This window comes from Hemiscyllium ocellatum, chromosome 8, assembly GCF_020745735.1.
Source record: "Hemiscyllium ocellatum isolate sHemOce1 chromosome 8, sHemOce1.pat.X.cur, whole genome shotgun sequence".
Taxonomy (NCBI): Eukaryota; Metazoa; Chordata; class Chondrichthyes; order Orectolobiformes; family Hemiscylliidae; genus Hemiscyllium; species Hemiscyllium ocellatum.
Genome location: NC_083408.1, coordinates 119,208,374 through 119,230,876, shown reverse-complemented (window position 1 = coordinate 119,230,876; position 22,503 = coordinate 119,208,374). Strand labels below are relative to the sequence as shown.

At 45.4% G+C, this 22,503-nt stretch overlaps 1 protein-coding gene across 1 annotated transcript in view; it reads right to left on the bottom strand.

The window, feature by feature from the left end:
• Positions 1–1,681: 1,681 nt before the first annotated feature.
• Positions 1,682–22,503, bottom strand: part of LOC132818453 (heme transporter FLVCR2-like) — a 176,910-nt gene continuing 156,088 nt past the window's right edge. Inside the window, exons 8-11 of the mRNA XM_060829537.1 lie at positions 21,140–21,251; positions 20,025–20,083; positions 13,643–13,732; positions 1,682–3,255 (exon numbers count right to left, since the gene is read on the bottom strand). Of these exons, the coding sequence (XP_060685520.1) occupies positions 3,190–3,255; positions 13,643–13,732; positions 20,025–20,083; positions 21,140–21,251 (327 nt within the window). The 3' untranslated portion in view covers positions 1,682–3,189. The remainder of the gene's footprint in view (positions 3,256–13,642; positions 13,733–20,024; positions 20,084–21,139; positions 21,252–22,503) is intronic.

Below are 22,503 nucleotides of genomic sequence, written 5' to 3'. Positions count from 1 at the left end.
CTGTTTCCACACTGTTGGGAATCTAATCTAATCTATAAAAAAAAAGTGCTACCCACCCGTCTTCAACCTGTTGAGGCAGCCCAGTGGCCGCTGAGAGATTTGAGATCCTGTCAGTAATCCTCCTGGTTTGTTTCAGCTACCAAAGGCACAATTTGGTCAGACTATCAGCCTGCCACCCCATTTCAAATGGCCAGAGCATGGAGAATGGACAATTGAATCCATAAACAATTAATTTTGGAGGGAGATGGTTGAGTTGTAAATACAGTCAGTTCAAGGGAAATGCTTCAAACTCTGAAGGAAACTGTGACCTCAGTCACTATGTGTTAGTTTAGTGCTAGGAAGTTGGAACTGATACAGCACAGGGCTACTGTGCTACTCTCGAGTCTGACCATCAAACACAGTCTGTTTAGATATAACTCAGTAATCTGGCTTGAGCTTGTACACCAAAGGGAATCTCCAGGTACAAAGTCAGATTGTAGAAACCTGGGCTTTTCTTAGGAAAAATTTAGCAAGGATTTGATAGGAGTGCTTAAACTTATGATGGGGTCAGGGCAGAAATGTTAGGAAATAACTTCTCATTAAAGATCAAGAACTAGAGGACAGAGATTTCAAACAAACAGAGAATGCTGAAGAAATGGCAGAGACAGTAACAGAGTTAACATTTTGGGTTCAGGGTATGATGTCCTCAGAGCTTCAGTATAGATTTAAGACGATCAGGAGAAGAAACAATGACGATAGGAAGACAAATATTTCAATGCAGTGAGTGGTTAGGATCTGGAATGCATTACTTGAGAGAGTAGCTCAATCACAACTTTCACATTGGAATCTTACAAACAATTGAAGAGTTTTTAAAAAGCAAGTAAACACAGACAAGTGCAGGCACAGACCTGACTGGCTAAAGGGCCTCCTGTGTTGTAAATATTCCCTCTAATTCTAGAACATACAGAGAATTTTCATGAACAATATTGCTCAAGCTCTCAGATTATATCTTTAATCAAACCATTTCAAAACGTTAGCAACCCGATTAAGTCAATGTTAAGAACTTTTGGAATGCTGTCGCAAATTAGCCACAGACATGGTGTGCTAAATCAACTCTGACTGTTCAAGAACCCTCATCATTTTGCAGTTAGGTTGGACTAAAAAGATCTTATCAATATTAAGTAGTCCATTTGTCTTTTATTCATGGGCGATGAGCATATCATTGTGGAAGCCAACATTTGCTGTCTGTCCCTAACTACGTTACTGTGGATCTGGAGTCATGCAGAAGCCAGACGAGGGAAGAGTGGCAAATTTTGTTCCCTCAAAGACATTAGTGAACCAGATAGGTCTGTCCCCAGTACTGGGTTACATAATTGAACAAAGAACTGTGGTTGCTGGAGAAACTGGCAGCATCTGTGGAGAGAAAACAGAGTTAACTTTTGAGTCCAGTTACTCTTCATCAGAACAATGGTTGCCTGGTTACCATTAGATTATCTTTCATTCCAGATTTTTATTGGATTCAGGTCTTACCATCTGCTTCAGTTGGATTCTAACCCACGTTCCCAGAACAATTGCTGGGTAATCTCAATTAGCAGGCCAGTGATATTACTAGTCCGCCATTATCTTCCCTAATCTTGAATGTTGCTGGATCTGCATCTCATGTCAAGTCATGTTAAGAAGCAATCAATCAAATCAATCACACTTTAGCCATTACAACCAAGATTTTATTTATAATTCTTAACCTTATCTCATTTTTCAATTTGAAATACCGTCAACTGATCCTGAAAATTGTGCTGCTATTTTCCAAATGTTGTTGAATAAAATCTCAGTTTCTTACTGCAAAATAGAATACAGGCAAGTCAAACCAGTACAGAACCTGCAAGAGTTGTCCAGCACCCTCAGCCCTGTCTAAAGAGCAGCAATGGGGTACATGATGCATCATTATACAGCTGTATCAAACAGTAATCACAATTTCCAGGGGATCCTCTGAACTACACAACCAAACGGTGATGGTTCACTGGCTAAAGCAGAGGAACTTATCCAGAAACATGAAAACATGGGAATATTGGGAGTATCTTGGTGTTCTTGTTGTGCTTACTATAGAGAATGAGGATGGTGCAACACACTGGTTCAACCACCCTTTCCTGTCTTTATTTTAAACATTTTTGTTGAGATCTTTTTAGCAGGCTTTATATTTATTTTAAAAGTACAATGAAGAAGTAGCACAATTATTAGGTTTACCCCTTATTGCAATGCCAAAAACAGCTTACAGACTTGCCCCTCAATATTGTACACCCAAATGTGGACTACAGGCACCAACTGTACATGCAGCCTGTAGGCACAAACTGTACATGGGCCAGAACATTACTCAGACCTCAGTTACAGGCACCAACTGTACATGCAGCCTGTAGGCACAAACTGTACATGGGCCAGAACATTACTCGGACCTCAGCTACAGGCACCAACTGTACATACAGCCTGTAGGCACAAACTGTACATGGGCCAGAACATTACTCGGACCTCAGCTACAGGCACAAACTGTACAACGGCCCAAACTACAGGCACAAACTGTACAAAGGACCGAACATTACTCGGACCTAAACTACAGGCACAAACTGTACATGGCCTGAATCACACGCAGTGGCTGCAGCACACGCTGACTCCAGGCACAAGCTGCATACTCAGGCTCTAAGTAGACATGGTAGTAAGTACCAGTTATTATTTATGTGGAGTTTTGCTGAAATGTGGGACAGAATATTGTCTTTTTCCCAGGTGCCTTGAGGTGTTATTTATGCTTTAACACCATGTATTGTAAATCTTTCAGTGCTGTGCTGAGCAATGATAGCTGTGAAGGAATCCAAAACCATGTGAGTGAGACTCTTCCAGCACACTCTATGAATAGCAGCCCTGCTGTGTGTGTGCCAGCACATGTCCCTCAGAACACGAGAGATTTTATTAATGGCCACAATTTGGAAAAGAGCAGCATTGAGTCTTATTATGGAAATACTTCCCCGCAGCGTAAGGGTTTAGCTAATGCAGACGAAGTGATCATGATACATATTCAAAATACAAGGCTTTGTCAAAATCAGTTTTAGAGAAAATCTGCAGGTATAAAACAGTCCTTGCCCTCCTCATCGGTGGGACTCTCATGGTGCTGGCTACGTGTCCATGGCTGTATCCACAAATATAGATGGTTCATTGGAATTCTGTTCATAGTGCTGCCTCGTTTAAGATGATGGAACTGCAGACTCCCTCCTCAGCTTTCCTGGCAAACCGCTGTGATCCATGGGGACAAACAAACAAAGCACACATTAGGAGCACAGTGACAATATCCCGGAGCTGCAGCAGCCTCTATTTATTGGTGAAGTGAAGAACAGACTATCACAGGAGCACTGGGAGTAGAACCCTGACGGTATTTTCCACTGGAGGTCTCAGTCCTGATCCCAGAGACATTTAAATCGCAAGCCACACTTTCAGTCAGAAACCAAACAAACTATACAAGCTGTTTAAATGCTTGCATCACAAAAGCTCACAGCACTTTATTACTGGATAGTGTGAATAATGAAAGAGTGAATGGGAAAAGAAACAAAAAAAAGACAGCTGTCAGTTAGTCACCTAGGCACCTGTTATAGGGGAGAAAGGTCCACATTCCCATTGGCCTCTGGTGAACGAGGGGTTGCATGATTTCACTGCTGAAGACTTGGCTCCTGGTTTAACATCATTCTCTCTCTTGTTCTGCATTTGGAGAAGGCTATTATAAAGGCATGTCTCCACAGATACCCTGAGGGGGCAATGGGAAACACTGTCCCCTACCAGCCTCACGAAAAGTTATCCTGGAGCTTGTTAAAAGGGCCTGAATAGTGCAGGATAGAATTTTTAAACTTTATTTCAACAAAACCTGAACTGCACCATAAGGCCAAATCAAGTTTCTCTGTCCATGTTTTTCTTGCCTTTTTTCCCAGGAACTACATGTCCCAGTGCAAACACTAATGGCCAACGGTGCAATTTAAAGTCAATATAAAAAAACCTGGAATTAAGGGTCTACTGATGACCATGAAACTGTTGCCAATTGTCGGAAAAAACCCACCTGGCTCACTAATGTCCTTTAGGGAAGGACATTGCCATCCTTACCCAGGCTGGCACACGTGACTCCAAATCCACTGCAATGTGGTTGATTCTCAACTGCCCTCTGGGGCAATTAGGGTTGAGAAATAAATGCTGGACGAGCTAACAATGCCCACAATCCCATGAGTGAATTTGAAAAAGTAGGGCCTTCATTTCTCCTTCATGGCCTTTCCAATTCCATTGTCTGGAAAGGTAGAGCAGACCAATGTGGTCACCTCACATCTTTGCCACCGGATCAGAGGAGAGGCAGCTCCAGAAAGCTCTTAATTGGGGGCCAATTTTAACTTCTACTTAATTAGTACATTTGAATTTATAAATATCCATCTGGGTGTCAGGTTCCCAACTCAGCTTCGAAAATCTGACCTTGTCAGACCTTGTCCCCTGCTCAGTGGTGTGATACTGAGCCCAGAAGGCAGCAGTCTTTTCAGTGAAATCAAGTCTTACTGTCTTTCCCTTCTGGTGATCTATCTGACATTTTCATTTTTAAATATTCCATGTTCCCACCTCCACAAACTATGAACATTCAGCCATGAATTACATAAACAAGGATTTTCCCCACACCTTCACTGTTCGCCTTTAAACAACCGCCAAACCTCAAACAGATCATTGTTTGTAGCAAACTGCCCAACTCTCAGGACAACTCCATACAACCCTGTCAAGGTAGGCGCTGCAAGACGTGTCAGAGTGTGGACATAGATACCACCATTACACGTGGGGACACCTCCCACCTTGTATGTGGCAGGTACTCATGTGACTCCACCAACGTTACCTATCTTATACGTTGCAGGCAAGGATGCCCGGAGGCATGGTACACTGGGGAAACCGAGCAAAGGCTACGACAGCAGATGAATGGGCACCACACAACAATCAACAGACAGGAGGATTCCCTCCCAGTTGGGGAACTCTTCAGTGGTCCAGGACATTCAGCCTCGGACCTTCGGGTGACCATCCTCCAGGGTGGACTTCGGGACAGGCAGCAGAGGAAAGTGGCTGAGCAGAGGCTGATAGCTAAGTTCGGTACCCATAGGGAGGGCCTCAACTGGGACCTTGGGTTCATGTCACATTACAGATGATCACCATTGCACTACACACACACAGACACATATACAGGCACTCCTGTATACACACATACACATGGACACACATATACACAGACACGCACACAGACACTCACACACACCCTTACAGACACACACACTCCCACAATAACACATGCATCCTCTCACAGACTTAGACCACTCTACACTCACACGCAGACATATACACTGTCACAGACACTCACAAGCCCCCACCCCAGACACACACACACACACACACACACACACTCCTGCAGACACACAGACTCACACATGCACCCCCTCACAGATTTAAGATATTCTACACTCACATATGCACAAATATACGCTCTCTCTCACACTCACAACCCCCCAACCCAGACAGACACACAAGGACCCGCATGCACATGTACACATATATTTTGTGGGGTGAATTTGTACTTGCAGGTACAACTTTACTCAAAAACTGCATGAATTTATGTAAAACTCTGTTAACTCACTTTTTAGATTAGAATCAATCTAAACATAATGGCACAGACAGAGAACACAGGGGGCTAACACCTTCAACATATTGTCCAGCTAACACCAATTCTTACAGTTAACCTGAGAATGCAACTTATAAAAAAAGTTTTGTGATTTACACATGAAAGAAGTGAAACTATCATGGTATTCGAATAGATGAAAGAATCAACAAACAATCGAGGTATTTTTCAATGGATAATTTCAGTTACATCACACTGTAAACTTTTGCTGTAAATTCTGTGTCTGCAACTGAGCCCTCCACAACCACCTGATGAAGGAGTGGCGCTCCGAAAGCTAGTGCTTCCAATTAAACCTTTTGGACTATAACCTGTTGGACTATAACTGTAAACAAGGAAGTTTTGGAAGAAACAGAGAAAGGAGCAGGAGCAGACCACATGGACATTGGAGAAGCTCCACTGTTCCGTAGGATCTTAGGTTTTGAATCTCGTTGATCATCTTAAATGCTTCAGTTGAAATATCCCTCATTAGCGTACATTCAGGGGAGGTATGTACGTTCAGGGGAGGTACGTACGTTCAGGGGAGGTACGTACATTCAGGGGAGATACGTACATTCAGGGAGGTACGTACGTTCAGGGAGGTACGTACATTCAGGGGAGGTACGTACGTTCAGGGGATGTACGTACGTTCAGGGGAGGTACGTACATTCAGGGGAGGTACGTGCATTCAGGGAGGTACGTACATTCAGGGGAGGTACGTACATTCAGGGAGGTACGTACATTCAGGGGAGGTACGTACATTCAGGGAGGTACGTACATTCAGGGAGATACGTACATTCAGGGGAGGTACGTACATTCAGGGAGGTACGTACATTCAGGGAGATACGTACATTCAGGGGAGGTACGTACATTCAGGGGAGGTACGTACATTCAGGGGAGGTACGTACATTCAGGGAGGTACGTACATTCAGGGGAGGTACGTGCATTCAGGGGAGGTACGTACGTTCAGGGGAGGTACGTACGTTCAGGGGAGGTACGTACATTCAGGGAGGTACTTACATTCAGGGAGGTACGTACATTCAGGGGAGGTACATACGTTCAGGGGAGGTACGTACGTTCAGGGGAGGTACGTACGTTCAGGGGAGGTACGTACGTTCAGGGGAGGTACGTACATTCAGGGGAGGTACGTACGTTCAGGGGAGGTACGTACGTTCAGGGGAGGTACGTACGTTCAGGGGAGGTACGTACATTCAGGGGAGGTACGTACGTTCAGGGGAGGTACGTACGTTCAGGGGAGGTACGAAACAAGAGAAAGCAATCGAGAATTATCAGAATTTTTGAAATTTGAATCCAGCATAATGCATTTTTTCAGATGATCCAGCCTTGGTGAAAAACATTATGCTTGAAGTCTTTCTGAAAGCTTCCATCAATTAGGGACACCGTACTTAGCCCACTCCCATCACCAACTCCCCCAGACCATCCACGCAATCCCACTCCCCATCACCAACTCCCCCAGACCATCCACGCAATCCCACTCCCCATCACCAACTCCCCCAGACCATCCACGCAATCCCACTCCCCATCACCAACTCCCCCAGACCATCCACGCAATCCCACTCCCCATCACCAACTACCCCAGACCATCCACGCAATCCCACTCCCATCACCAACTCCCCCAGACCATCCACGCAATCCCACTCCCCATCACCAACTCCCCCAGACCATCCACGCAATCCCACTCGCCATCACCAACTACCCCAGACCATCCACGCAATCCCACTCCCCATCACCAACTCCCCCAGACCATCCACGCAATCCCACTCCCATCACCAACTCCCCCAGACCATCCACGCATTCCCACTCCCCATCACCAACTCCCCCAGACCATCCACGCAATCCCACTCCCCATCACCAACTCCCCCAGACCATCCACGCAATCCCACTCCCATCACCAACTACCCCAGACCATCCACGCAATCCCACTCCCATCACCAACTCCCCCAGACCATCCACGCAATCCCACTCCCCATCACCAACTCCCCCAGACCATCCACGCAATCCCACTCCCCATCACCAACTCCCCCAGACCATCCACGCAATCCCACTCCCATCACCAACTCCCCCAGACCATCTACGCAATCCCACTCCCATCACCAACTCCCCCAGACCATCTACGCAATCCCACTCCCCATCACCAACTCCCCCAGACCATCTACGCAATCCCACTCCCCATCACCAACTCCCCCAGACCATCTACGCAATCCCACTCCCCATCACCAACTCCCCCAGACCATCTACGCAATCCCACTCCCCATCACCAACTACCCCAGACCATCCACGCAATTCTAATCCCCATCACCAACTCCCCCAGACCCTTGACTTAATCCCACTTCTCAACACCAACTATCCCAGACCCTTCACTCAATCCCATTCCCCATCACCAATTCCCCCAGACCCTTCACCCAATCCCCATCCCTATCATCAATTTCCCCAGACCCTTCACTCAGTCCCACTCCCCATCACCAACTCTCCCAGACTCTCCACTCAATCCCACTCCACATCAAGACCACCCCCAGACCCTTCACTCTGTCGCACTCCCCATCACCAACTCCCCCAGACAGTTCACTCATTCCCACTCCCCATCACCAACTCCCCCAGACCCTTAGCTCAATCCCACTCCCCATCACCCACTCTCCCAGACCCTCCACTCAATCTCATTCACCAACACCAACACCCCAGACCCTTCACTCAGTCCCACTCGCCAACAGCAACTCTCCCAGACCCAAAATCAGTCCCACTCCCCATCACCAACTTCCCCAGACCCTTCACTCAGTCCCACTCCCGATCACCAATTCCCCCAGACCCTTCTTCAATCTCACTCCCCATCACCAACTCCCCCAGACTCTCCACCTAATCCCACTCCCATCAGCAACTCTCCAGACCCTTCCTCAATCCCACTCCCCATCACCAACTCCCCCAGACTCTTCCATTTATTCCCACTCTATCACTAACTCCTGCAGACCCATCACTCAGTCCCACCTCCATCACCAACTCCTCCAGACCCACCACTCAATTCCACTCCCCATCACCACCTCCCCCGGACCCACCATTTATCCCACCGAATCACCAACTCCCCCAGACTCTTCACTCAATCCCACCCCATCACCAACTCTCCCAGACCCTCCACACAGTCCCACTCCCCTTCACCAACTCCCCGAGATCCTCCACTCAGTCCCATTCCATCACCAACTCCCCCAGACCCAACAATCAGTCCCACCTACCATCAATACCCCCAGACTTGTCTTCACAGGTGAAGCATATCCCAGAATGTAACGTTGTGAAATTTCTGATCAAATATACATTTACTTTTCAAGATATGATGGATTTTGTGTGCTAAATTTTCATTTCAAAGAAATGAGCACATACCCAATAATCACTGTTACCCCACCTTGATAATTATTCTCATCTGCTTAGAAGTGGAAAAGGAACGCCTTGTTTAAAAATCCCAGTGTAAAGCAATTATGTATTCCTGGATAGGTCTTACATAAAACAGTTAATGGTGTTCCTTTCATTACCATAAAACCAAATGACAGGTAGTGACATAGGAACATTGATATCAGTTAATTATTATCAATCACTACCAGAACCTAAATTCTATTACTTTATTATGAGGCAGAAGTGCATACAGAGCCAGAACCGATTAAGCACATTTCCTAATTCAAAACAATGCAATAACATGTTGATTCTCTGAGGCTAATTCCCCGCTGACGCACAGATGTAATATCTGTGCACTGTGAAACAGAAATCCTCAGACAGATATTTGCAGCACACAAAAATGTGAACATACAAACAAGGAACAAGACAAAGTCACTCGAGCCTTCAAGCCTGATCCCCAATTCAATAAGATCATGACTGATCCGATTTTATCCTCGCTCTGCATTCCTGCATATTCCCCAATAATCTTTCATACCCCTTCAGTTATCAGGATTCTATCTACCTCTGCCATAAATTATTTAAAGTTGAGGGTGTCACTGGCTGGGCTGGCATTTATTGCCCATCCCTAATTGCCCCAGAGACAATTAAAGGTTCCGCATCCACTATCTTTTGAGGAAGAGAATTCCTACCTTCTGAGAAAAAAATGCCTCCTCACCTCAGTTTTGGCAAGGCTTTTTTTAGCACTGACGTCATCGCTTCTGAACCAGCATTTGTTCCCCACCTATAATTACCCAGAGTGCCAATAAGAGTCTAATCATGACCATCAATCATTGTCAATTGGTGGGGAAAAGCCCATCTGGTTCATAAATGTCCTTCCCCGTTCTGGCCTACACGTGACTCCAGACCCACAGCAATGTGGTGGACTTTTAACTGCCCTCTTAGGGAATGGGCAATAAATGCTGGCCCATCCTGTAAATAAATGAACGAAGTCCTGCCCCTGTTTGTTTAGCACAGTGATAGTGCCACATCATGATGGAGGTTGTTCTCAATGTGAAGGCAGGATTTTGTCTCCACAAAGACTGTGCAGTGGGCTTTCCTAATGATACTGTCATGGACAGATGCATCTGCAACTGGCAGATTGGTAAGCTTGAGGTGAAATATGGTTTTTGTTATTGTTGGGTTCCTCACTATCGAGTTGAGCAGGTATGTCCTTTAGGACCTGACCAGCTTTATCAGTAGTACTGCTGCTGAGCCACTGTAGGGTGCTAGACTTTGAAATCCCACACCCAGAGTACAGCTTGTGCTCTTGCCCCATCATTGCTTCCCTGAAGTGTTGTTAAAGATGGAGAAGTACACATTCATCAGCCGAGAGAGGAGGGTACGTGGTAATCAGCAGGAGGTTTCCTTGCCCATGTTTAACCTGAAGCTACAAGATTTCATGGGATCCAGAGTCAATGTTGAGGACTCCCAGAGCAACTCCCTTCCGACTACTTCCCACTGTGCTGCCCTCTCTGCTGGGTCCTGCTGCTGGTGGGACAGGACATGTCCTGGGATGGTGATGGTGGTGTCTGGGACATTGTCTGTAAGGTATGATTCTGTCAGTATGACAGTGTCAGGCTGTTGTTTGACCAGCCTGTAAGACAGCTCTCTGAATGTTGGCACTAGCCCCCAGATATTGGTGAGGAGGACTTTGTATGGTCAAAAGAGCTGTCTCTGCCATTGCCTGTTCTGGTGCCGAGGTCGATGCCAGGTGATCCACCTGGTTTCATTTGTTTGAGACTTTTTAACAATTGGTACAGTTGAATGGTTTACCAGGCCATTTCAGAGGGCAACTGAGAGTCAGCCCATTGGTGTGGGTCTGGAGTCACATGTAGGCCAGACCACGTAAGGATGGCAGATTTTCTTCCCTAAAAGACACGGCTGAACCCAATGGATGTTTCTGATAATCAACAACAATAGATTCTTAATTCCAGATTTTTATTCTTGAATTCAAATTCCACCATTTGCTGTGGCAGGATTCAAACCCAGGTCCCCAGAACATTATATGGATTTCTGGATTAATAGTCTAATACTACAAGACCATCGCCTTCCCCTTGTATGTTTTTTGAGTTTTTACTGACTTCACCTGACAACCGAGCAATGCTCGAAAAGCTCGTGATTTCAAATAAACCTGTTTTACTAAGACCTGGTGTCGTGTGACTTCTGACTGAGTTTTTAAAATCACAGATGACAGATCCAGCCCTTAGAATTTCTATTATTTGTTGCAATGTGTCTGTTCTGGAATATCCCCTGAAATATTCGCCACTGCATCTCTACTGACCCGTCCCTTAAAATAAATTGCCAGTTCACTTTCGCTAACTCTGTTTTTATACCTTCATTATTACCCTCATTTAAATTCAAAATACTAATCTTAAGGCCACACTTTGCTCGCTGAAATGATCTGTAAACTTCAAACACATTGTAGTTGCTGCTATAAGGGACACTGTCACATTCAGGTCAGTAATTAATCCGATCTCATTGATCCACACCAAGTCAAGTACAGCCTGCTCTCCAGTTGGTGCCATAACATGCTTGTCTAAAAAAACTGTCCTGAAAACTGTTCCCTGAATTCTTCATCTAGACTACTTTCCCAATCTGATTTTCCAGTCTATACAGGGATTAAAATCCTCCATGATTATTGGAATATCGTTCTGACAGGCTCTCACTGGTTTGTCTGTGATACCTGTCCTACCATATGGTTATTGTTAGGGGACCTGTGCACAACTCTCACAATTGACCTCTTGCCTTTATCATTCCACATCCTGACCCAGACCTTCCATATTCTGCTTCCCTGAATTAAGGTCATGCCTCTCTATTGCAGTATTATTATTATTATCATTTTTAATTAACACAGCCACTCCCCCACCCTTTCCTAGCTCCCTGTTCTTCCTCAATGTCACACACCCATCAATATTCAGGTTACAGACTAGGTAATTTCTTCCTCTGTTGTGTTTCCCATTGCTTGATTCACCACAACTTTCCAAATTTGTGCCCATGCCCTAACCATTTAGTTTAAAATCCATTGTAATTCCTTAGAGATGCAGTTCCCAAGATCACCAGTCTCCAATGGTTCAGGTGTTGGTTGTTCCATCATACAGACTGAACGTCCCAATACTGGGGCCAGTGCTCAAAAAAGGAACCCACTTCTCCCACACAAGTCTTTCAGACATGGATTAATTTCGCTAACCTTGTTTACCCGACACAATTTGCATGTGGCTCAGGTAACAATCTAAAGATTTGAGGTTCTGCTTCTCAATTTGGTGCCTAGCTCCTCATTCTGATAATGCAGAACCTCTTTTCTAGTTCTAGCCTTGGTGTCTACACGGACCATGACAGTTCCTCCTCCTCCCAATGTAAGTCCTTCCCTATCCCAGAGTAGATCCCTGACCCCTGTTGCCAGGTGGAGAACATAGAGCCTGGGTTTATACTTTTTGCTGCAGACAGCAGTGTCAATCCCTCTATGTAGAGCATTGTTCACTCCTCACAGAGGACTGAACACTAACACCAAAGTGTGAATGGCAAACATCAGCTTTTTTATTTATTTCTTCATGGGATATGAGTGATATGGGTTGGCCCAGCATTTATTGCCCACCCCCTAGTTGCTCTGGAGAAGTTGCTGGTGAGCCACCTTGTTGTACTGCTGCAGTCACATGTTGTTAGCACTAATAGGGAGGGCGTTCCAGTCAGACCCTAAGACCATAAGACATACGAGTAGAAATCAGGCCATTCAGCTCATCTGCTGTGCCATTCAATCAAGACTGATAAGTTTCTCAACCCTATTCTCCTGCCTTCTCCCTGTAACCTTCGATCCCCTTAACAATCAAGAACCTATCTATCTCTGTCTTAAATACACGCAATGACCTGCCGTCCACAGCCCTCTGTGGGAATGAATACCATGGATTCACTACTCTCTGGCTAAAGACATTTCTCCTCACCTCCATTCTAAAGGGTCTTCCTCTTATTCTTAGTTTGTGCCCTCGGGTCCTCGTCTCTCCAACCAATGGAAACATCTTCCCAACATCTACTCTGTCCACACCATTCAGTATTCCGTAAGTTTCACTTAGGTTCCCACTCATCCTTCTAAATTCCATCAAGTACACACCCAGAGTCCTCAAATGTTGCTGATATGTTAAGCCTTTCATTCCTGGGACCATTCTCGTGAACTTGCTCTGAACCCACTCCAGGGCCAATACACCCTTCCTGAGGTATGGGGCCCAAAATTGCTCACAATATTCTAAATGTGGTCTGACCAGAGCCTTATAAAGGCTCACAAGCACACCTCTGCTTTTACATTCTAGCCCTCTCGAAATAAATACCAACATTGTATTTGCCTTCCTAACTACTACAAGTTTATCTTAAGAGAATCCTTGACGAGAACTCCTAAATCCCCTTGTACTTCTTATTTCTGAATTTTCTCCCCATTTAGAAAATACTCCATGCCTTACACTTATTGCTATATGATGCTGCTTTCTGTGGACAGTCTGCGCAAGAGAGTTTAATCATTCTGCAAAAGATGATTCTACTTCCTACCTCTGATGACATCAACCGGCGAGGTAAGATGAACGAGGAAATTGTAGCAGCTGTTGATCCGTAATCAAGAAGGTGATTTGCTCCAACATTCTATAAAACATACACCATACATCATGACACATTAATGATCAAACATCATTGACAGTCAGTGCTCCTCTGTGTGAGCAGCTGCTGTACTGGACAACATTAACCAACAGAAACACCAGAAACAACAAGCAAACATCCCTCAATGGCCTTGCGAAACTGCTAACATGTGATTCATTGTCAACTCTGGAACTCAGAACACACTGACCATATTAAGCACTCTGATAAATCCAGTCAGATATTCTTTACAAATTATAGAGGCATTATATATAATGCATAGGGAAATTCTAGTCCCTCTCCTCAATGATAAATGCCGAACATATGGATAAACTGCTTTTGCTCACACAGGACAAGGTTCTTAGTGCTATTGTATGTAGCTTCTAAGTACATGTAAAAACACCTATTGTGAGCCCCACTAATAATCTTCAATTAGTTTCTGCTGTAACCCTTAGCACAGTTGGGATTATGTAGAGAACCACATCTAATGTTGGTCAGGATCACAAGCACAGGCTGATTGGCATGGTGCCCACTGTTGGCAGGCAATATGATGTGTTGTTTGATATTGTCCACAGCCTCCATACCCAGCAGCACACTTGCTCTGTATATGATATTGACCATGAGAAAGTGAGGACTGCAGGTCCTGGAGATCAGAGTCAAAGAGTGTGGTGCTGGAAAAGCACAGCTGATCAGGCAGCATCCAGGGAGCAGCAGAGTCGGCGTTTCGGATATAACCCCTTCATCGGGAACGTCTGAAACTTCGACTCTTCTGCTCCTTGGATGCTGCCTGATCAGCTGTGCTTTTCCAGTGCCACATTCTTCGACTCTGTAATTCATATGTAACATTACACATTCGTGTGGAATGTGAGACATCTTTTTGGCTTAAAGGCGATATCAAAGTTCTGAATTTGGCAATTCACACAGTCTCGATCCACTGACATCATGTGTGTACCAAAATAGCTGGCATTGCCCTGGGATCTGATCTGTTCTTGCTAACAACAAATGCTTGTCTTTGATTAAATAACCATTAAGTTCCATCCCTTGCACATTTCCGATAAACAGATGATACATTTGTGATCTTTAAATCTGCAGCTGCAAAGAATTTCCTAACACAGATTTAATAAACTCCATTCCAGGCTCAATTTATCATTGACGTGGAGAAATCAAACCAGATTTCTGTAGGTTTGTAGCTCGGGTGCTGGTTGTTATGGCTGTGGGTATGTTCTCTGAGCTGCGAAGTTGATTTGCAGATCTTTTGCCCCCTGTCGAGGTGACACCTTCAGTGTTCTGGAGCCTCCTGGGAAGTGTTGCTATACTGTGTTTTCTGGAATTTATTTGGTTCCATTTCTGCTGCTTCCAGTTGCTGGTTCCAGTAGTTTGTTGGATGTGGCCGGTATATTGGGCCGAGGTCTGTCTGTTTGTTGGTGGAGTCCGTGAATGAGTGCCATGCTTCTACAAGTTCTCTGGCTGTCCTGTGTTTAGCTCGGATAATTGTGTTGTCCCAGTCAAACTTGTTGTCCTTGTCATCTGTGTCTATGGCTCCTGGGGCCAACTGATCGTGGCATTTAATGTCTCACAGGTGTTCATGGATGCGGATTGCTAGTCGTCTGCCTGTTTGTCCGACAGAGTGTTTTGTGCAGTCTTTGCATGGAAGCTTGTAAACTGTGTTAGTCTTGTGTGGTGGGTATAGGGTCTTTTGGTCTGGTGAGTTGTCTGAGCGTGGCTGTCAGTTTATGGGGGGTCTCGAATCCGTATGGTCAGAGAGGTCTGGCTGTCAGATAGCTAACATCCATAAACACTAACCAGCCACTAAACACCATGACCAGCTGTCCCTAGGAGCTACACACACAGATAACAAGGACCACAAATTTGACTGACACAATACAATGATCATAGGACAAGCTAAACAGAGGACTGCCAGAGAACGCCCAAAAACATGGCACACAGCCATGGACTCCATCAGCAAACAAATAGAGCTAGACCCAATTTACTGACTACTAGAACAAACTACCGGAACCGACAACCAGAAACAGCAGGAACGGAACCAAACAAATTCCAGAAGACACAGTACAGGAGGCTCCAAAGCACTGAAGATGTCACCGAGACAGGGACAAAACATCTGCAATCAATTTCCTAGCTTGGGGAATATACCCACAGCCAGTGCCTTTTGCTTGATTCATCAGTTGAGAAACCAGCCAATGGGTTTCTACTGTCCCCAACTCGCCCCTCTCTGGGGCAGTTGATCACTCACCCTCACCCACCCCAACCCTGGGGCACTCTGCGGTCCGCAGTCTCTCCCCCTCTCCCTGGGACACTCTGTGGTCCCCAGTCTCTCTCCCTCTCCCTGAGGCACTCTGCAGTCCCCAGTCTCTCCCCCTCTCCCTGGGGCACTCTGCGGTCCCCAGTCTCTCCCCCTCTCCCTGGGGCACTCTGTGGTCCCCAGTCTCTCCCCCTCTCCCTGGGGCACTCTGTGGTCCCCAGTCTCTCCCCCTCTCCCTGGGGCACTCTGTGGTCCCCAGTCTATCTCCCTCTCCCTGAGGCACTCTGTGGTCCCCAGTCTCTCCCCCTCTCCCTGGGGCACTCTGTGGTCCCCAGTCTCTCCCCTTCTCCCTGAGGCACTCTGTGGCCCCCAGTCTCTCCCCCTCTCCCTGGGCACTCTGTGGCCCCCAGTCTCTCCCCCTCTCCCTGAGGCACTCTGTGGTCCCCAGTCTTGCCCCTCTCTCCCTGAGGCACTCTGTGGTCTCCAGTCTCGCCCCCTCTCCCTGAGGCACTGCGGTCCCTGGACTCTCCCCCTCTCCCTGGGACACTCTGTGGTCCCCACTCTCTCCCCCTCTCCCTGGGGCACTCTGTGGTCCCAGTCTCACCCCTCTCTCCCTGAGGTACTCAGCCTGTATTACCCCAACTCTCTCCAGTGGAGATCAAGCTCCTGCTATTTCTGAACTTGTCACAAAGGTACGAGACATTGACGTTTTTACAGCCCAGCCCAAGGCCATTTGACATATAATGTCCACAGTGGTCATTAAACCTCCATCCATTTGAATTAACACTATTATTAATGTACACATTCAGAGCCCAAGCTGACAGAAAGCACATACCTGGTTTCTGTGTTTCACAAGAATTATTATAGAACATTACAACGCAGTTCAGGCCCTTCGGCCCTCGATGTTGCGCCGCCCTGTCACACCAATCTGAAGCCCATCTAACCTACACTATTCCATATACGTCCATATGTTTGTCCAATGATGACTTAAATGTACTTAAACTTGGCGAATCTACTACCATTGCAGGCAAAGCATTCCATACCCTTACTACTCTCCCTCCCACTCTGCCGAGGACATGGAGGTCCTGGGCCTCCTTCACCGCCGCTCCCTCACCACCCGACGCCTGGAGGAAAAACGCCTCATCTTCCGCCTTGGAACACTTCAACCCCAGGGCATCAATGTGGACTTCAACAGTTTCCTCGTTTCCTCTTCCTCCACCTCACCCCAGCTCCAACCTTCCAGCTCAGCACTGTCCCCATGACTTGTCCTACCTGCCTATCTCCTTTTCCACCTATCCACTCCACCCTCCTCCCCGCCCTATCACCTTCATCCCCTCCCCCACCCACCTATTGTACTCTATGCTACTTTCTCCACACCCCCACCCTCTTCTCATTTGTCTCTCCACCCTTCAGGCACTCTGCCTGTATTCCTGATGAAGGGCTTTTGCCCGAAACGTCGATTTTACTGCTCCTCAGATGCTGCCTGAACTGCTGTGCTTTTCCAGCACCACTCTAATCCAGAATCTGGTTTCCAGTATCTGCAGTCCTTGTTTTTACCAAGATATTGCTGTTGTATTCCCCTCCACGACCTCCTCTGACAGTGCAATCCAGGCACTCTCTATAAGAAAACCTGTCTCTCACAAATCCTTTAAACTTTCCCCCTTTTACCTTAAACCTATGTCTCCTAGTAATTGACATTTCTTCCCTGGGAAAAAGACTGCAACTATCCATGTCTCTCATCAGTTTGTAAAATTTGATTAGCTTGTCCCTGATTGGCTGTCATTCAAGTGAAAACAAACTAAGTTTGTCCAATCTCTCCTCATAACTAATACCCTCCAAACCAGGCAATATCCTGATTAACCTTTTCTATGCCCCCTCCAACACCTCCACATCATTCTGGTACCGTGGTGACCAGAACTGTACACAAATATGGCCTAACTGAAGTTCTATACAACTGCAAAGTGACTTGCCAATTGTTATACTCTATGCCCCAACTGATGAAGGTAAGTATGTCATACCCTTTGTGATCACTTTATCACTTATGTTGTCACTTTTGGGGAACTGTGAACAGAGGGACCGAGGAGTACAACTACATAGAGATGTACAGCACGGAGTACAGATCCTTTGGTCCGACTTGTCCACGCGACCATATATCCCAACCCAATCTAGTCCCACCTGCCAGCACCCGGCCCATATCCCTCCAAACCCTTCCTATTCATATACCCATCCAGATGCCTTTTAAATGTTGTAATTGTACCAGCCTCCACCACTTACTCTGGCAGCTCATTCCATACATGTACCACCCTCTGCATGAAATAGTTGCCCCTTAGGTCTTTTTTATATCTTTCCCCTCTCACCCTAAACCTATGCCCTCTAGTTCTGGACTCCCCCACCCGAAGGAAAAGACTTTGTCTGTTTATCCTATCCATGTCTCTCATGATTTTATAAACCTCTATAAGGTCACCCCTCAGCCTCTGACACTCCAGAGAAAACAGCAGTTTGTTAAACACAGCAATCACAAGTAGGCAGGGTGGTGAAGAAAGCATTCAGCATGCTGGCCTTCATCAGTCGAGACACTGAGTACAGGAGTTGGGACGTTATGTTACACTTGTATAAATTGTCGGTGAGGATGCACTTGGAGTATTGTGTACAGTTTTGGTCACTCTGTCATAGGAAAGACATAGTTAACAGGAACAAGTCAAAGCAGATTTACAAGGATGCTGCCAGGACTAGTCGGCCTGAGTTACAGGGAGAGGTCGGCCAGGACATTCCTTGTAACAGAGAAGAATGAGGGGTGACCTTATTGAGATGTATAAGATTATGAGGGGCATTTGGTCTTTTCCCCAGGGATGGAGAATTGCAAACTAGAGGGCATTGGTTTAAGGTGAGAGGGGAAAGATTTAAGAAGGGCCTGAGGGGCGATTTCTTCACACAGAAGGTGGTGCGTGTATAGAATGGGCTGTCAGAGAAAGTGGTTGAAGCAGGTACAACAGCAACATTTAAAAACCATTTGGATCGGTACATGGATGGGACTGGTTTAAAGGGATATGGACCACGTGCAGGCAATTGGAACTAGCTGAGTGGGCAGCATGGTCATCATGGAACAGTTTGGGCCGAAGGGTCTGTTTCCATGTTGTATTACTCTAGGACTTGATCTTGCACTTTTCTGGATCAAACTCCATCTCCTATTTCTCCCCAAAGTCTCCAGCCTGTCTATATCCCACTTTATCCTCTGGCAATCCTCCTCACTCTTTGCAGCTTCCCCCAATCCTTGGGTCATCCACAGACTTACTAATCAGGCCTCCTACATTCTCTGCCAAATCATTTATACATATTACAAACAAGCATCCCAGCACTGATCCCTGTGGAATACCACCAGATTCCTGAAGAAGGGCTTATGCCCGAAATGTTGATTCTCCTGCTCCTTTGATGCTGTCTGACCTGCTGTGCTTTTCCAGCAACACATTTTTCAGCTCTGCTCTCCAACATCTGCAGTCCTCACTTTCTCCTAGTTGAATACTACCAGTCACCAAGCGCCAATCTGAAAAGCACCCTTCCACCACTATTCTCTGTATTCTATGACTAAGCCAGTTGTTAGACTCTTAATGCCAGATTTTTCTGAATTCTAATTCCACCATGGTAGTATTCCAATCTGGAGCATTACCTGGGTCTCTGAATTAATTGTCAAGCGATAATAACATTAGGCTGTCACTGCTTTCTAACTGATTTGAAACCAAAGAATGTTCTCTGTGAGATTTCAATGCTGGCATTGTTGGCCTTTACAATGGACGCTATTCTTAAAAACCTGCTGATTTTGGCCTTGTTAAAGGTAGTAGAGCTTGCATATTATATACTGAGATGATAAAGAACATTTATAGCCAGTTATTGTGTGGCTCTAGCCTAATTAATTGTTGAATGATTAGTGGCTCATCGTGACACAGCGAATGAGGTAAGGCTGATGGTTGATGTTAGAACATTTCCACAGGATGGATTTTACCTTAACAAAGCCCATAAATGAAGGCTGAAAGTAGTTTTACTCACCGTGTCTGGTGACACATGCATGTTTGCCTTCTGTCTCCTGAGGTCTGCTTTAATTGTTGCTGTTAAATCAAATGATTGCAATGTTAATGAATTTCCCGTTTCTCTGCTCTCTGTTGCTCCTCCTTATTAACAATAAAACACCAGAAACAATGATTCCGAAATATTTCAGCCCCAATACAAAACCATCCTAGAGCATCTTGATAGAGGCACTGTGAGCAGAGAGGGCTGCAGCATCAATTTACATAACAGAAACAAAACAGCCAGCAGCAAGAATCCGTGCTGTCTGATTGTGACAGAGCCCAACACCACTCAGTCATTTATCAAATCATAAAGGACTTAGAAGCATTGGCTTAGTAAGTGAGTAGTCAGAATAAAATTTAAAAGATTAATATGTAAAGGATTGTGGTGCTGAACTGTGCTGAAAGGTGTGTGAATTATACTTACATCTCATATATCTTTGATCATTTTCAGAGAATGAATTTTCATTCTTGTGGCATATGGGCGATGACATTTATAAAGAGCCTGACAAAAGCAAGGTCAGACAGTCCTTTCTAGAACCATGGCTTAATACACTTTGAAGTCACAAGACCTGAGCATTGCTGATTGGGCCCAACATTTATTGCCCGTCCCTAGTTACCCCCTTGAGAAGGTGGGGGTGAGCTGCCTTCTTGAACCGCTGTAGTCCATGCGCTGTGGGTTGACCCACAATGCCCTTAGGGAGGGAATTCCAGGATTTTACCCAGCGATTCTGAAGGAACAGGATATATTTCCAAGTCAGGATGGTGAGGGGAACTTGCAGGGGGTGGTGTTCCCATGTATCTGCTGCCCTTGACCTTTTGGATGGGAGTGGTTGTGGGTTTGGAAGGTGCTGTCTGAGGATCTTTGGTGAGTTTGTGCTGCTACTGAGGATGGGCGGTGGAGGGAGGGGGTGTTTGTGGATGTGGTGCCAATCAAGCAGCTGCTTTGTTCTGGATGGTGTCAAGCATTTTAATTGCTGTTAGAGCTGCCCTTCACCCAGGATGTTGACGGTGATTTAAATGCTTCTTTTCTGAAAACATGTTAACTTTATCTGATTGTACTGCAATTTCCAATATCCACAGTACAGATTTCCTCACCTGTTATAACAGTTCCAATGAAGAGAAACACAGAAATGAAAATGTTTCCTGCCACAGTCCCAAAGTGATCAATTAGTTTACCCTGTGCAATGGTAAAAGTAATTCCGAAAACCTAAAATATAAAAACACAAATCTAAGTTTGGATCAGCATTTTTTAGCAAGATGTTCTCAAAGATAATAATTTTTGAGATCAGGTGAGGTCGTATCTTGAAACACAAGTATGTCAAATCGAAATCTGATCCCAGATATTACCTTTCCTTTTTCAAAAGTTCCATTTACAGCCAATGTGCAAGAAGCCATGGGGAGAAAAGGGAGGAGATTAATTCAGAAACTCATGGGAAATACAAGCCTATATCCTAAATTTTGAAGGTGGAGGTAGGGGTGAGGACGAAGATGAATCTCAGAGTTTGAGGACCTGAGAAAGTATTCTCGTCGCCCCTATGATGTGTCCCAAATTAAACATGAAGATGATGTCAGAAGAAGGAAAACTAGGGGTGTGGTACTTGACGTTTGGAAGGAATATAACAGGAATTACAAAACAGAAATGCCCATGGTGAAAGGGACAGAGTGTGACACGGACAGAGACAAGAGTGAAATATATACATTTATACAGAGAGAGAGAGAGAGAGAGAGAATTGGATAAATTCTCACACAAGACAGGTAGGAGGAATTGGAAAAATTCCTGGTTTTATGTTGTAAAGGCACATCATTTTATTTTTCTGTGTTTTTTTTAATTGTGGCCTGAAATGGGAAAAGGAAAGTTTTAAAAAGCCATGGACTGAAGCAGGCAATGCTGCAAGTTACTGAAACTCAATGCACATCACATTAACACAGGGGCAGAGGGTGGCTCTGATTGGATCCTGAACAGCCCGTGAGTATCCCTGATACTGTCAGGAGTTTCCAGATTGCTGTAAGGACAGTGTGTGTTTCCCTCCAGTAAAAGCCAATTTACAGCAATGCCATGCAGAAAATAACTGAGGGCCAAAAAGGATATCGAAAGTTCAGGGTGTAGGTCATAAAGCAAACAGGAGAAGGAAAGAGGAATGATGAGAAAAGACTGGCAGCTGAGATAATGAGGTGTCCTAAAGTCTTCTCTGGCCATATATAGTGTAGTAGAAGGAAGAGTATGTGTTGCAAATCCAGTGTAGGCAAGTTAGATTGTAGGAAAGTTGGATTGAAAGTTGATTGGCTGATAGGAAACAAAGAGTAGTGATAAACGGCTCCATTTCGGAATGGCAGGCAGTGACCAGTGGGGTACCGCAGGGATCAGTACTGAGACTGCAGCTTTTTACAATATATGTTAATGATATAGAAGATGGTATTAGTAATAACATTAGCAAATTTGCTGATGATACTACGCTGGG